Raw genomic sequence first — 15420 nt, 5'->3', positions numbered from 1 at the left:
CCTTTTGACCACTTACTTGCACCCGACCCAAAATCTATAGGTTCGGTTCCAGTTCCATGACTACCTGACCCGTACCCAAAAATCGGGTCAAGTTCGGGTCTGGGTACCCAAATGCACATCCCTCAACCTTCTAGATTTCATTTATTCAAAAAACAAAACCCATATTAAAAAAAAAAAAAAAAAATGATTTTTCGAGCTTGATCCAAGGTGTTGAAAATGAATAATTACCGAACATCCAAAATTAAAATTAAAATTAAAAATTCCAAAAAGCTCATGCCCAGACATCGTATGATTCCTACCCAATGGTAGTAACCACCAATTGGTTGGCTTAAATTAAACTCTAGTGGGTTTACTATTCGGAACCAAGGCATCTCAAAGAAGTTCAAAGTCTACCATTGATTGTTAGAAATGCTTATGTTATAAGCATGAATTATCTCAGTTTTGAGTTATACTAACACAAACCCGCTTGCTTGCTTAGCAAAAAAAAGGAAAAAAAATTTAATTCAATGGTTAAAAATAACTTATTTTTGTTTTTTAAGTTCATAGAAAATCGTCCTGTACAACCCCGTGGCATCGGATCATGTTTTTTAATGCCATAAGGTGATCTGATTAGGAAATTTCCTTTTTCTACTGGGGATAAGAGAGAGATTTTATCTCTTATTTATTTTTATTTTTTTTGTTTTGTCATTTGCACCACATGTCAAATGGTTGTTAGGTTGTGAGTAAAAAATCACTTGTCCAAAGAGCAAACCTGAACTATTATTAACATATATATATTTTTTTCTAAATACCCTCATCTCCATTTGTCTCAGTCCCGAAAAAAAAAAAAACCAATTAAATAAAGGGTCAGGTTCGAATGACTCATGGAAAAAACACATGATCCCATCTTTAAACACAAGAACTAAAGGTTAAAATTTGTTCTCAAGATAGGTATCTTCAATCCCGACCTTTCGATCTTGTGTTTACACAGTCGGGATCATGTGTTTTCTCATAATGTTTTACAAACCAGACTGATTATTGACCCATATGAGTGACAGGGTTGGTCCAAAGCGGTCCAACCAGTAGGTCACACTGGTCAACCCAAAAATGAATTGATTTCTTCCTAAAATCGGGTTACTAAAACTTCAAAAAGATGATACAATGCCACAAGATGTGGATTAAAAGATTTTTAGAACTTTTACAAAAAGAGATAATAATAATAAAAAGAAAAGAAAAGAAATCACGGTGGGATTTGAGTCTGGATTTGATTTTGACATTTAAGAGTTTAGTGATCCTCGATTTTCGAAGCAGGAGTAAGACACAAATTTTGTTTTATTTTATTTTAAATCTGGTCTAAACATGAATTTTAGAGGATTGTAATGTAATTTTTCAAAAGTAGTAATCCGTTTGGCCCATCAATGAAAATCTTACTAAGTTCAATCATTTTTCGTTAGTTTATAATAGAAGATCTTAGGTCAAGGGGCATAGTATCAATTTCAAAACACAAGGGACATCTCAAATATTCACCAAATTGTGAAAGGGGTATTTAAAAATCTCCCAAAAATTGGACCGATCCTTTCATAAAATTGGTCGGGTCACTGGTTAAACCGGTTGAACCGATAGAATTGAGCGGCCAATTGAATTTTTTAATATTGGGCTTTTTCAGTTGACTCAACCCATAGCTAGCGGGTCTGGTCCGATTTTTAAAACATTGATTCTTCACGGGTCACTGTATCATAACCCTTGAAAGAGATAAGACTGTAACTTGGGGGACTAGGCTCAACCCGATTGATGGGCGAGCCTAGACTGAGTTATGTAGAACATGAGTTGAGTCTGACTTAGGATAACTCAACTTGAACTTAATTTGAGTTACACTTAGATTGAAGCTTTGGGTTGAGTTAATTTAGGTAACTCAACTCAACCAAAACCAGAGGCTATATAGTAATATATAAATATTTTTAAAGTATTTATTTTTATTTTTTTTGTTTAAGATATAAATTTTATTTGCTATTTAAAATAAAATGAAGTTTGTTTAATGAGGCCAACCCGTCCAAAACTACCTAAAATCTCAACCCAAGTTTTGAAGCTCAAGCTCGGATTGAGCTTGGATTAATGAGCTCGCTCAATGCTCAGATTGAGTTGAGCTCAGGTTGAAAGCTCTCTACCACTTGAGTTGAGCTTGGGTCACCTTCCAACCCACCCCAGGTTGCAGCCCTAGAAAGAAATTACCAAAGAAAACTATAGTAAATAGTTACAATTTAGGTTTCATGGTTTTTGTTTGATTATTTTTACAAAGTTTGTTTATGAGATGAAGGAGAAATGTGTTTGGTTCCATGGTAAAGGTTAGTCTAGACTATCATGTAGATTATTCAAAATAATCGAAAAAAAGAATTTGTTTGTAAGATGTAAGATCAATCAGGCTTGGGCTTGGGCTTGGGCTTGGGCTTAGATCCATAGCTCAATTGGTTTAACTAACCCATCAAAAGAAAGATGAACCATGCTTTTAATAAATCAAATGCAGTAGAGATGAGAATGTTGAGATGGATGAATGCACCTAGAATAAATAAAATTAAAAATGCATACATTTGAGAAAATGTAAGAGTCACAAGAAATTTACAAGTTCAAGATTCTTAAAAAGTGAGAGAAAGGTTCAAAGGATCATGGAGAGAAATAGTGAAAATGGATACGAATACACTTTCAATAATAAAAACATGGGACACATTAAATCCCGAGTTGGCTCAACGGCAATTTTGAACCGTTAAGTGGTTAATGCACGTAGCTGGTCATGAGCTCGATACCCAGTATGAGCATTAATTTGGTTCACTCATGAGAGTGCACCCTCACTTACCTCGTGCATGTGATGTTGTGGCTGTTCCACGTGCCCCGAGACTATTCCTTGGACAAGACCATGGTCTATTGATTGGGCAAAGCCCAGATACGGGCCCGGTCCACTGTCTACAGGATGCTCGGTTATCAAAATAAAAGCTACAAAAATACATCCAAACTTGCCACAGATGCGACGCTGAAAGAACTAAATTAAATATATTAATGAATAAAAGAATGTAAGTAATTGTGATTGAAAATCTGTTCTAACAGCAGAAACTAAACATTTCTTTTTTAACTGCACGATAGACAGCCTGATCCAATGATCAAGCATTACAGAAGTGATCTAAGGATTTATTTCTCTTCACTCTTATCTTTTAAATCAGTTTCGATCTTGAGATTTATATCCCCATTTTCAGCTAAAATTTGAACTTCCGGAGGCATGCTGTTTTTAGAAGCAACAGTGAGAACAGTAGTTGGTGTAAGAGGTCTTACAATGCTGTTGACATTGGAAACTTGTTGGCTCTCTGTTTCTGTTTCTGTGCCCATCGAAGAATATTTCTTTCCTGCAATATCGATGAGTACCATCAGTTTTGGGTAACTCAATAATATTAAAGGTATAATATAATTAAACTTATATGATCTCAATATATAAGCTGATCTTACATTATACAAGCAATTCTCTCCTATACTCAGAATCAGAAATCGACCAAAATTCATAAATGATGCAGAACTCATTTCTTGCATTCTTGTGTTAAAAGTGACATTTTTGTGGTAAGGCAAGGAGATGTTATTCTAGATTAAGAAATCAGTTTCTAGAAACAGTGTAGCCAAACCAATTTCCAATTTCTGGAAATGTGTTTCTATAATGTGATTCTGGCAATCCAAAATCAAAATCTGGAATCAGGATCTAACAGTTTGAACCAAATGCGTTATAGTGAGGGATGGGCAACAGTATAGCTGATGGGGTTCGAAAGTTGGTCTATCAGAAGATAATTAGGTAATGGACCCAAGCAATAAATAGAAAACTTAACAAACTAGACACACCTACCAATCGGATCCAAAATCATTGAATCAAACCCAACTGATCGAGTCCGGATATGTCATCAGTCCATAATCAAGTACCCATAGAAAACCCCCTACATGTCTACATGTAAGAGGGAATAGGAACCAATATTTGGAGGGCATCCACACCCCAACAATGTTGTTAAAGGCTGCTTAGGTCCTTTTGACCAATGGAAGCTGAGGTTGTAGGACTAACGAGCCCCAGGTGTTTCTGCACTTCAACATCTTCCCAAGTTGTTGCGAAGAGGCATAACAAGAGTATAAAAGATTGAAAGAAAACAACACAAAAGAACACAGGAGTTACGTGGTTCGGCAAAATTGCCGGTCCACAGGCGACAATGAAAGATTCTTATTGATGAAGTCATGAAAACAATACAAGAAATAGGGTTTTCCAGAGAACAAATATATAAAACACCCTAGGACCTCCAACATATTTTCTAGTACCGAAAATACCCCTAGAAGTTGTATAGACACCAAAAACATCCACTGAAGTAACCCAAGATTAGGGCCAAAACTAACAGGCAGGTTTAAAATTAAAATGAAACTTAACCGCTTAACCACATTCTCTTGCAATTTTCTCTACACCAAACCAATCACTCTAATTTTTTCAATACACGTGGCATCATCCCACTGATTCATCAGTTTAGTACTGTTTTATGTTAACAAGTTAACAAAGCTCTATTCAGATTGGAGTGTGCATGGACAAGGGAAATGTCCACATGGCCAACCCAGAGGCTTCGATGGATGGTGTGGATTGGCCAAATCACCCCAAGTGATTTTTTGTTCACAGTACTCATGGACTCTCTAGAGCAGCCAACATCATGCCTAACGAGGGTGGATTCCATTCAATATACATGGGTTCATGTGATTGGTGGATGCCGGATTCTGTGAGCAAGTTTTCTTTTCTGTCACCCCTCCATGTATCAAGAAAGGGTGTGTGGGGCAGTCCATGACTTGGCCATATGCCATCAGATGAGATGGTTTAAGGGATTGACTTTTTGGCCAATCCAAAAGATTCCGAATCAAATCCAAATCAAGCTGGTTCAGGCAATTTGGTTTCCTTTCAGGTTGTATACAACTCAATGTCTCAACTAAGAAGATTACAAGGTGCAGAGTTTTACCTCTTATTGTTCCACAAGTAATGACATTTTGTAGAAAATCCCGGAATTCTCTCAAGATGAGCCTTTCTTGCTCCGCATGGACCTGTGATACACTCTGCCCACGCAGAAATTGAAGAGGTGTCTTGCATTCTTGACCCGAGGTCCCATTTGGGGATGCTACGAACATCGAATCTTCCTCATTGCAAATCAGTGCTAGCGTTGCGGGAGACATTGACCTTTCTTTCTGCACGTCAGAACTATCAAATCCGGAATCATCTGTGCCCATTGTATCAGCTTGTTTTCCACACAAATGGTCATCAGCCAAGGCTATTTGAACATCGGCTTTTTTCTCTTTTTCCTGAGTCGGCGAAGCAAAAGAGCTTTTCATTGGATATTCTCTCTCTGCTTGGTTTCTTATTGTGTCTTTCTTAGCTGAAATGTTATATTAAGCAGACTCCATATTCAGTCAAAGGATGGTGGGGATCTATATTTTTCAGTAAAGTCAAAGATAACCAATAAACGAGTTATACAGACTATAAGACATTCATCTTTCAAGTTTCAAAGAATTTTATAGTTCAACTTTAGTTCTTTTAATTATTTAGTAACTCCTAGAAAACAATGTAGAAATACCAACAATTTGCTAATGATGGTTGAAATGACTATTTTCTAGCTTTTTTTTTTTTTTGGTGTGTTGGGGGGGGAAACCTTTACAAGTATCTAGCAAGACATTCGAATTGAATTTAAATAAAAAATTGAAGAGAAGCCTAGTCAAGAAAACAGACGTTAAACTTACTGTTACCTCACTATTTTTTATTTAATTTAGCTCGGTTTGTTACAACCTTCAATACAAGTTCATGAAAAAAACAATCAATAGATAAATTCCTCATCGAGGAATAATTAAACAAAATTATCAACAAAAAAGAAAAAGAAATACTAGTATAAGAATTATCTCATCGGGGATAGAGATACAAGAATTATAGGCATCGTGTGATTTGTCAAGCTGACAAACACAACCAACTTCCAATTTCGGTACCAATTTTTGATAGGGGTTTGCTATATGCACTCACTTAAACATTATTCTCTAATAAATAGTGAAATTACTTGTCACACCCACTTAAAAAAAAAACTAATTTTTTGTTCGGTGGGAAGCTATTGGAAATTTATATTGCGACTTGGTAGGATCCTACCGAATCCACCTGAAAGGACTCAGTAGAAACCCACTGATTGAAACACTTTAGAAACCTGTTGAATCCTTGTAGGTAGATTCGGTAGGTTCCCACTGAATCTATGTTAGCGAATTCGGTTCTGACCTATTGAAAAAGCTTTGTTTGAAAAAAAAAAAAAAAAATTTGGTATCGAGATTTTCTAACAACTACTAGATTAGGAATTGAGGTTTACATGATCATTACTAACCTATTTCGCAAGCTCTAAGGGCACTGCCTCTTGTAAACGAAACCCTAGTTGAAACTTATGTAGGTTCAAAGAAAAAGAAGAAGAAGAAGAATGAGAGAGGGAGAGGCGAATGAGAGACAGAAGGAGGAGACAAAATCGGATTCAGTAGCAGATGGTGGGTGAAAGCAGTAAAATTAAAATTACTGCTTTTCACCCACTTTTAGGTGGGTAAAAGCAGTAAAGTAAAGACCTTCCCAAAAAAAAAGCAGTAGACGAGCAATTAAGTGGATGCATATAGAAAGCCCCTTTTTGATATATTAGTCATTTAAGCCAAATACTTTAGTTCTGAACATGGAAGTAAATTGAAATTATTTATATCCCGCAACTTGTTTAATATTTTTCACATTGGTATACCTGCAAGTGTCTTAGCAGCTTGAGCTGATCCTACCACCAATGCTGAACAAAGCTCCTTCACATCCCGTGGTTGGAGAACGTTTGCTAAAAGAGACCTTCGACATGAGCAGTAGTATTAGTCAATTTTCGCAAACAAGTAAGAAACAAAGCTACATGGGAGTTTTATAGCGGAAACAAAGCTTCCATTAATTATGAACAAGATCAAATAAGATAGATACCGGTATTTGGACTCTGAAGCGCCCATTACTGCAGAGTTTGCAGACGATTTTAGATGGTTCACCTGATAAACATTGGAAATAGTAAACACAAAACCATGCCGACACGAGTTCTTGATCTAGCACCCATAGTTCAAAGTTGCATGCCGTTTTGAAAAGTTTCGGCCGAGACCAGAACGAAACATTCAACATTTCGGGAATGTTTCAGTTTGTCTCAGGATATTTTGATCAAGACCATTTTGGTTTTTCTCCTGATCGAAACATTACAACAAAACACGATTTTAAACCTAGGTAGTACCAAATGTCAGAAACATTCATGAATTGATCCCTAGATCACAAAAACCGACATCGACACTGGAAGCCAATAGAAAAGGCAAGAACCTGCATCCATTCAAATTCCAATAGACCTGCAAACATGCAGCAATGCATGCAGTTGCCCAGCCAATTATCAAACGACAATCTTCTTTCATTAAGGATGAGGATCCAGAACGATGTCCCGTTCCTATAGAATGTTGTCTACATGGCACGTTTTGGTTGGACTCTAAAACGCATCGGGCTCTTAAACAATCCGTTTTCTACATTGCATGCAGCCCAATGTGTTTAATCTCCAACCAAAAAGTGCCACGTAGACACCGTTTGTTGCTATAGGAACGAGACACCATTCTAGATCGTGACTCTTTATTAGTCCAGATACAAAAAGTATACAATAGTTATTAAAGAGAGATTCTATTGCCACACCAATTTTTGCTAACACCACCCTAATTCATATGAAATCACTGAAGAATTAGCACACATATTGGGGTGCTCTCAGTAAAAGTAGGTGTGGCAATAGAAGCTCACATTGGCTGTAGTATGAATCAGTTAGAGTCACCAACTAATGAGGAACAACTTTTTGTTTACAAAGATGTGGCATATAAAAAGACTACCTGAGGGAATTGAACAAGGTGGAGAGTGGATGGATCCTTGTCTGTTGTCCCGAATATTTCTTGATTTTTTCTCTTATGGGATACATGTGAGAAGCCATAGCCAGAGCATCCAACAGCCGCAACAACTGACACATTGGCTGCTACCTTCTGGATGTGGAGGGCATTATCATTGTATCCATGGATGAGAGCCTGTCTCTCTTCACTACCTTCAAAGTTTCTACATTCCATGCATTTACAATTTTCAGAGCAGAGAACATTGGCCTGGAAACATTCGCAATACTTCTTGAGGCACCCTGATTTCTTGCAGTGACATCCCTTGTTGTGTTTTCCCATCATTGGGAACTGCCTCACTGTCTCCTACAAATATTTCGAACAAGCCCATATACATGTCAACAACAATAACTTGATAGGAATCTTACAAGACATTGAACGGAAAAAATTACTTAAAATTATAATGAAAGAGACATCTATTTTAAGTTGTTAGAAGAAAACAATGCATTTCATTCTCTTTCATATTGCACTGCTTTTGTAATGACCTCAAAAATTGCTAAGTCATATCCTACGTTACACAAATATGGCTAAGAAATAAGACATACGTTAACCAACCAACCACTCCAAAAGACAGATCTATTGGAAAAAAGAAGAACTATGAATATAAGAGGGTTACGGAATTTAACTGGGGTATGACACACCCGAGAGTGGAGAAAAATATAACTCACCACTCCCCCTTACCCATAAGGGTGGAAATAATTCGCTCTGATACCATGTTAACCAACCAACTACTCCAAAAGACCGATCTGTAAGAGAGGGGGAGAACTATAAATATAAGAGGGTCACGGGACTTAACTGGGGTATGAGAGGAGAGGAAAATACACTCAACAACACATATGTTGTGGATGCGACAATTATACTTACAATTGAAATATCCAATACAGCTACGTCATCCTCTCTCAATCATCTGAGTAACACACAATCAATATTTCAAGGAAAATTCCGTACAGGAAATGCCTCACAAGTAATATCCAGACGCTTTTGCAGTCTTGTACAGATTTTTAATGGAAGAAAAATTCAAGGATACCTTTGCTTTTTTTATTTATTTCATAAAAACTAAGGGTGTGTTTGAAAACCGATAGTTAGTGTGAGAGTTTGGAGCTAGCGAAAGTTACTCAGTTTTGCATGTTTGACAAACTCAACCCACGCGAGTTTACAACTCTCTACGTGTTCAACTTGCGTTTTTCTTTGTATTTCAACTTTCATTGATTTTGATGAAAGTTGACAACTTGGAGGCCACACTCTCTCTCCCTTGTCTCCTTCATCTTCTTCCCCAACCCATTCTCTCCCCTCTCTCTCTCTCTCTCTACAGGTATGCACACACTGTTTCCCTCATCTCCTTCCCCAACCCATTCTCTTCTCTCTCTCAACCAAGCCCATGCTTCGCCCTCTTGTTTCTCTTCCTCACTCCTCTCAAATCATGAACCCAAAAATGGGTATGAGAGAAATCTTATCTGTGTCTCTTTTCCCCAATGAAGTTTTTAACATTGATATAGGATTTGAAACCCCCAAATTTATGTGAGAAATCTTATTTGTTTTTATCTTTTTTTCAATGGGATTTTTAGTAGTAATTTAGGTTTTGAAACCACCCACCCACGTTGACTGAAGCCTTCGAGCCAAGCTGCATGGAAGTCCCGCGTGTCATAGGATCATCTATTGCTTGTAACACACCTATTGCTTTTGTTACATGTTACACCGTGCAATCTCAATATTATATCAACAAAGTTGCCTCCGAGCTTTGCCTTGTTTACTTGTTTGCTAGCTATGTTTGTGGTGTACAATCATTTTTACAGGCTTGCTTGTGGATTAGCACCTCTTGTGCCGCACGACCTCACTTCGAAAGAATACAGCCGTGACAGTTGGTATAAGATCAGATTTTTGGAGAATTGGGGATAATCCATGATGATTTTTTTTTTTTTTTTTTAATTCAGATAATTTTTTTAGATGAATGTTCATTAACAACCAAACACTCAAGTTATAATCAACTCTCATCATCAATTTTCAAGAGTTCAACATTCAAGAGTTGAACTTCTCAAACTTGGACTCTCATGCTGAACTCTCACTTTTCAAACACACTAATGTTCTAAAAGTGATTAATTTGACAAAAGGAAATGTTTTATTGTACCCTGTATATGCCTGTCTTGTGTTCTATACATTATTATTTCATCAAACTTCAAAAAACAATAATCATAATAATCATTAAAAAAAATTAGTGGGTCGTTAAACACTTCAAACCATTGCAAGCTGCACCACCTGGTAAGCCATGCATTTAATATTCTAAAGCTAGAGTTCAACTACATACCCAACTATCCGGAGTTTGATGTGGGCTGCCATTGAACTTTGACTGGAAAGCATTTGGATTACGTTCTAAAGTAGCTTCTATAGCCTTTTGTCTAATTGCCTCATTTGCAACATTGTTACAACAATTTGTACAGTTGCATCCTTCACAGTAAACTCTAGAAGCAAAGCACTCACAATACCTGACCATGCATCGCCGATATTAGATAACAATAATAATAAGATTTAGTAAAAGAAAATGCCGTGAGATACTATTAGCATCAAGTTGTTATTGAAATATAACTAAAACATAAAGAAAATCGGACATATTTATTCTTTAGCCCAATACAAGAGAGTCCATTCAGAGAACCTCAAGGGGGGGAGCTTGACTTGGTCAACTGGACCATTATGGAGCCAATTTGATATTGCATCTCGACAACAATATTTAGCATAAAGAGATTTAATTTCATAACATGCTGCCATACAAGATGTTTACTTCTTCACAATTTATGCCCCTTAGCTGTCTGGAGTTGATGATTACATGTTCCTTCGATTAAAACTCTTGTTTCTTTTGTACTTCATTTACTAACGGGAGTTGATATACTCCCAATTATTTTACAGTCATATGAATCCATTAGAGAGTCCTTTAGGGGTAAGGAACCCTTGAGGCATCCATTCTCATGTGCGAAATATAATTCTAAAAGGGCCATTTGGGGTACTATTAAGTTCCCATATAGAATTCATGCAATTTTGGCATAATTATTCGCAAAGTGACAGTCCTTGTAAGAAAGGTCCAGAATTCTGCATTATAGGGTCCATCTCCCTTTTAAACACGCTGCATAGTGCAAATTATTCAGATTTTTCTCAATCAAATCGACAAGACTCATAATGAAAATACATTGGGAACCTAAAACTACATGTTATGAGTGTTTCCGGAGACCCAAATTTTGATGCATATTAAAATATGGAGGACAATTCCATAACTAACAACAAAAAGACTTCTTTTCTAAAGCCTTTTTCCATACCAAAAAAAAAAAGAATAAAATAGGTAATATACTTACAGTTTCAAGCATCGCGAGTTTTTGCAATTGCAATGTTTGCATTGTTTTTGTTTCTTCGGGGTACCATTTGTCACATCAATAGTAGCATGTGGTTCTGGTCTCGGGGATTCTATCTTTCTAAAGAAAAAAAAAAATACATGGGTATTAGAAGGCGCCCAAGTACACAATGTATATTGCTAAAGCTGTACACACACACACACACAGAACAAAATGGGAAAAAATGAAGTGAGACCTGTATCATTTGTTAGAGAATAAGATACAAGAGATACACTGTATCATTGTTAGTTGTTGGAGTTGAGAGGAAATCAAGGAAGATTTGTTGATATTCGTGTGGGCGTGTTTGACGAACATTGTGTAGCAAAGATAAAAAACAAAGAAGATAAAACAGATCGCAAGATAGTTACGTGCTTCAGCAATACAGCCTACGTGCACAGGAGAAGAGAGAGAAGATAGTTCGTCAAACATGCCCACACGAATCGAAACAAATCTTCCTTGATTTCCTCTCAACTCCAACATTAGTGTATCTCATCACAAATGGAAGATTGTGATGGAAGATATTCTATAATATATATTGATATTTAGAATATATCAATTAGGATATTCTAGAATATTTATATTAGGTAGCTTTCATATATCTTGGTTGATGTAATGTCTATAAATACCCTATTGGGTATATCAATTACATAAAGAGAAGTATAGACTTTCAATAAACAAAAAAGAATATATCTTTTATCCATAGAATCATGAATACTAAAACTATCCTTCCCAACATAACCCAATTCTTTTTCACTATTATAATGAGAGAGGCAGGTTTTGTTGACAAAAATCCGCATTAGTTAAACCTTTTTAATACAAAAGTAGCCTTGCATCTTACCTTTATATCCTAGCCAACTTATTTGTACTATTATAATGAGAGAAGTGTGGGTATTTTTTATTGAAATCCACATTAATTATTTTTAAGATTATAAAAGTGCCCATTGCATTATATCCTAGGCCAATATACAGATATTTTAACTAAAATGGCCTTACATCTTGACATAACAAAATACCCTTACATACATCTAGGATTTTTTTACATCAAAAAATAAAGAAGACCTACCATTTTCTTACTCTCTCATTTAGAATTTTCTAAAAATCTCTCTTTCTCTCTCATCTCTGACATGTTAAACTCCTATTTCCTCTCTCCTTTCACCTGCTTTGAATCTATTAAACCCATTCAAATATATCTTAATTTATCAAATCAGACTATGTTACCAATCGACGATGTTGGGTCAACAACAAACAGCAAACCTATAAGATTCATTGAAGCTTTCAATGTTTTGTTGCATTTTGATGCTCTATTGGCCATCTTTTTTACAAAACAAATTATATGAGGTGCTGTTATAATGGGTTAATGGGTAGTAATTATTTTCAAATTCCATTTCCCACTCATGTGAATCACATGTGCCTTCTCCTAGTTTTTCTTAACTTAAGAGAAAATGCCTAAATAGTTTAACTAAATACGAATATATGGATTTAAATATTTTCATAGTTAAATATGTTTTTAAAAAGTTGATACTCTTCAAGATTTTCAAGATATTATATTCTCAAATATCAGATCTCCCCAATTCAAGCAATCTACCTTTGAACTGAAAAATTGAATTATTGCACATTCCTTAAGTCCTCTGATACTATCTATGTGATTTAACTAATACTAAGCTCTCACCAAGCAAGTGAGAAAGATCAAAGATTAAAATTCAACAAACAAGGAAAATGAAAAGAAAAACACAATCTGATATAGGACAAGTTGCAAAAGAATTCATGGAACGTTTGGATTGCCAAAAGTCCAAACGGAAGGCCTAGGCCCACGGACTTGCCAATTTTTCCTTACTTCTAGGGTTAAGTAATTTTTATTTCCATACTTAGTTCGTTTTTACTATTTTTAGTAATTTTTGCTATGTTTGACTATTTACTAGGATTAGATTTATTTGTCTATAAAAGGGTCATAACTGCACTACATAAATCATCTTCAATTTAATAACAATTCATTTAGAGAGTTCTTTTTTGGAGGATTCCGGGTTTTTCTTATTCTTTTATGAGTCGTGATTTTCTGACTCGAAAATTCTCACTCAGTCTGTACTCAGCTGATGTGGCAAGGGCACAGAACCATAGATCTTTTTCTTTGAGATTTACAACAAAAAGATCAACAGGCCTATGCCTTTTCTATGTCAGCCGAGTACAGACTGAGTGAAAATTTTTTAGCAAGAAAATCATTAGCGTTCTTTAATTTATTGCAACATGTAGGGATGTTATTCCCTTTCGTATTAAATTGAAGAACACCCTATGATCCAACACATACACGGCATACTAATTTGGGTTGAAAATGTAGCCTAAAATTAATTAGGGTAGAATTGTAATTTCCTAAGTGGCAATCTAATAGAGATTCTAATTTAATGTGGGTTGAACCAATGAAGAGAGTGATTTCTACCCAAACTCTAGTTTCCTAATTCAATATATAATTGGGATAGAACTCTCTCTTTCTCTCTATTGTTCATGTGCTCGTTTAAATTGCAAATTGGGCGTTTCAATCACCAAAAGATTTGTTGTCCATCAATTTTAGGGATAATTGTTTCCTCTTAAAAGATTTACGGATTTAGATTGTTTGTAATATAATCCATGATCTGATCGATTGAATTACGAAAAGCAAAGAAAACTAATTTAAACCCTCAATCCACTAAAATTCAAATATTTAATCTCCCAAAACCAAATCATCTCTCCATCACAACAAAACAAAGAACAATCACAAAATTGCAGAGAACTCACAGTCCCGGCATCAAAGGACTAGGTAGCTGCGGCAACATGTGCTGAGGCTGTTGTGGATTCTTGGACAAGAGAATATCTGGTGATCCGTTGCAGGACGCCATGAAATCCAGCTGTCTCGCAAGCTTCTTCAGAGGAAAATCTGAGGTTTCTATTTCTGTCTCGGTCATCTTAGTATCCGATTGAAGCTTTTTTGGCGGGAAATCCATGTCGTCTCCTTCCTCCATCAACCTCAAATTAAAAAAGGAAAAAAAAATCAGATAAAATTTGATCGAAAACACAGACGAATTTTTTTTAAAAAGAAAATCAATATTCACGTCAATCGCCACAACACCCCTCAAAGATTTCCTCCAATTCAAGAACTATTGAACTAACAAGGTTTTGAGAGAGAAGCTTACAGGCTGTGTCTTCCATGCGAGGTTTTTCAAATTGAATTTGTAATTTGTAACAACAATTTTGATGGTTGGATGTGGGTTTGCTGTTGAAGGGTTGATCCAACGGTTGAAATTTATGGATAAAAGGATGTTTAGTAAAATTAAGAAAAAGAGCCATGTGTTTTTGTGTGAGTGGGATTGCGGAGGGAATTTTGTCTCTATTTAAATGAAATAAAATAATTATATAATTTGGCGGTAAAATGGGATCTTATTAGGTCGGTCTATTTGCACAATCCAAAATACACTTAAGTGACTTTCTAAATAAAATTTTTTTTTTTATATTTTTACCCTTTTTATGTTTAATTATTACACACCACAACCCACCGAAACAAAAAAAAAAAAAAACCTCTTCTTCTCTTTCTTTCCATCCGTCCTTCTTTAGTCCCTCTTTCTCTCTCTTCATCTTCATCTCCTTTTTACTTTTGTGAAAAGTCAAATAAATGAAGATTAGATTTTATGGTGTTTTTTTACACATTATTATATATATATTTTGCATTTAATCACAAAAGAAAATGAAAATACTATCATTAAAATCTTCAAAATAATAATTTTGAATCGAAGAATTCAAAGATTTTTGGCAAATATGTTTAGTACGTTCAGACCTAACTTGTTTAAGCAAATTCGGTAGGTACCTACCGAATATTACCAAATAAATTTGGTACGTAGGATGCACGCTCTACTACTATCCAAAAACCCTCTCAATCTCTTAAAAAAAAAAGTGGGATTCGATACAAAAAGATATGTTGCTTCTCACGATTATAGATAGAGAGTTCATATTACATTGACCATCGGTTTTTAAAGACAAGGCAGACGGAACTATCTATAACGAGCTCTTTAAGGATAGAGAGCTCATGATTTTTAGAACGAGACTACCTCACCCCTCA

The 15420-nt window shown here is 35.6% G+C and overlaps 1 protein-coding gene across 2 annotated transcripts; it reads right to left on the bottom strand.

The window, feature by feature from the left end:
- Positions 1-3002: 3002 nt before the first annotated feature.
- Positions 3003-14615, bottom strand: LOC147388773 (protein tesmin/TSO1-like CXC 5). 2 transcript variants are annotated; one of them, XM_086418798.1, is made up of 9 exons: positions 14501-14615; positions 14106-14333; positions 11304-11420; positions 10268-10445; positions 7915-8271; positions 6992-7053; positions 6774-6868; positions 4989-5399; positions 3003-3368 (listed from the first exon to the last, which is right to left on the bottom strand). In XM_086418798.1, the coding sequence occupies exons 2-9, from the start codon at positions 14327-14329 to the stop codon at positions 3157-3159; spliced, it is 1656 nt and encodes a 551-aa protein (XP_086274924.1). In that variant the 5' UTR covers positions 14330-14333; positions 14501-14615; the 3' UTR covers positions 3003-3156. The 2 variants fall into 2 exon arrangements, with proteins under 2 accessions (XP_086274924.1, XP_086274921.1); XM_086418795.1 differs by lacking the exon at positions 14501-14615 and adding an exon at positions 14420-14500.
- Positions 14616-15420: the final 805 nt, after the last annotated feature.

The sequence above is a fragment of the Akebia trifoliata genome, chromosome 12 (genome assembly GCF_017979445.1).
Source record: "Akebia trifoliata isolate Shusen 1 chromosome 12, ASM1797944v1, whole genome shotgun sequence".
Classification (NCBI taxonomy): Eukaryota; Viridiplantae; Streptophyta; class Magnoliopsida; order Ranunculales; family Lardizabalaceae; genus Akebia; species Akebia trifoliata.
This window is presented reverse-complemented; position numbering and strand designations above follow the sequence as displayed.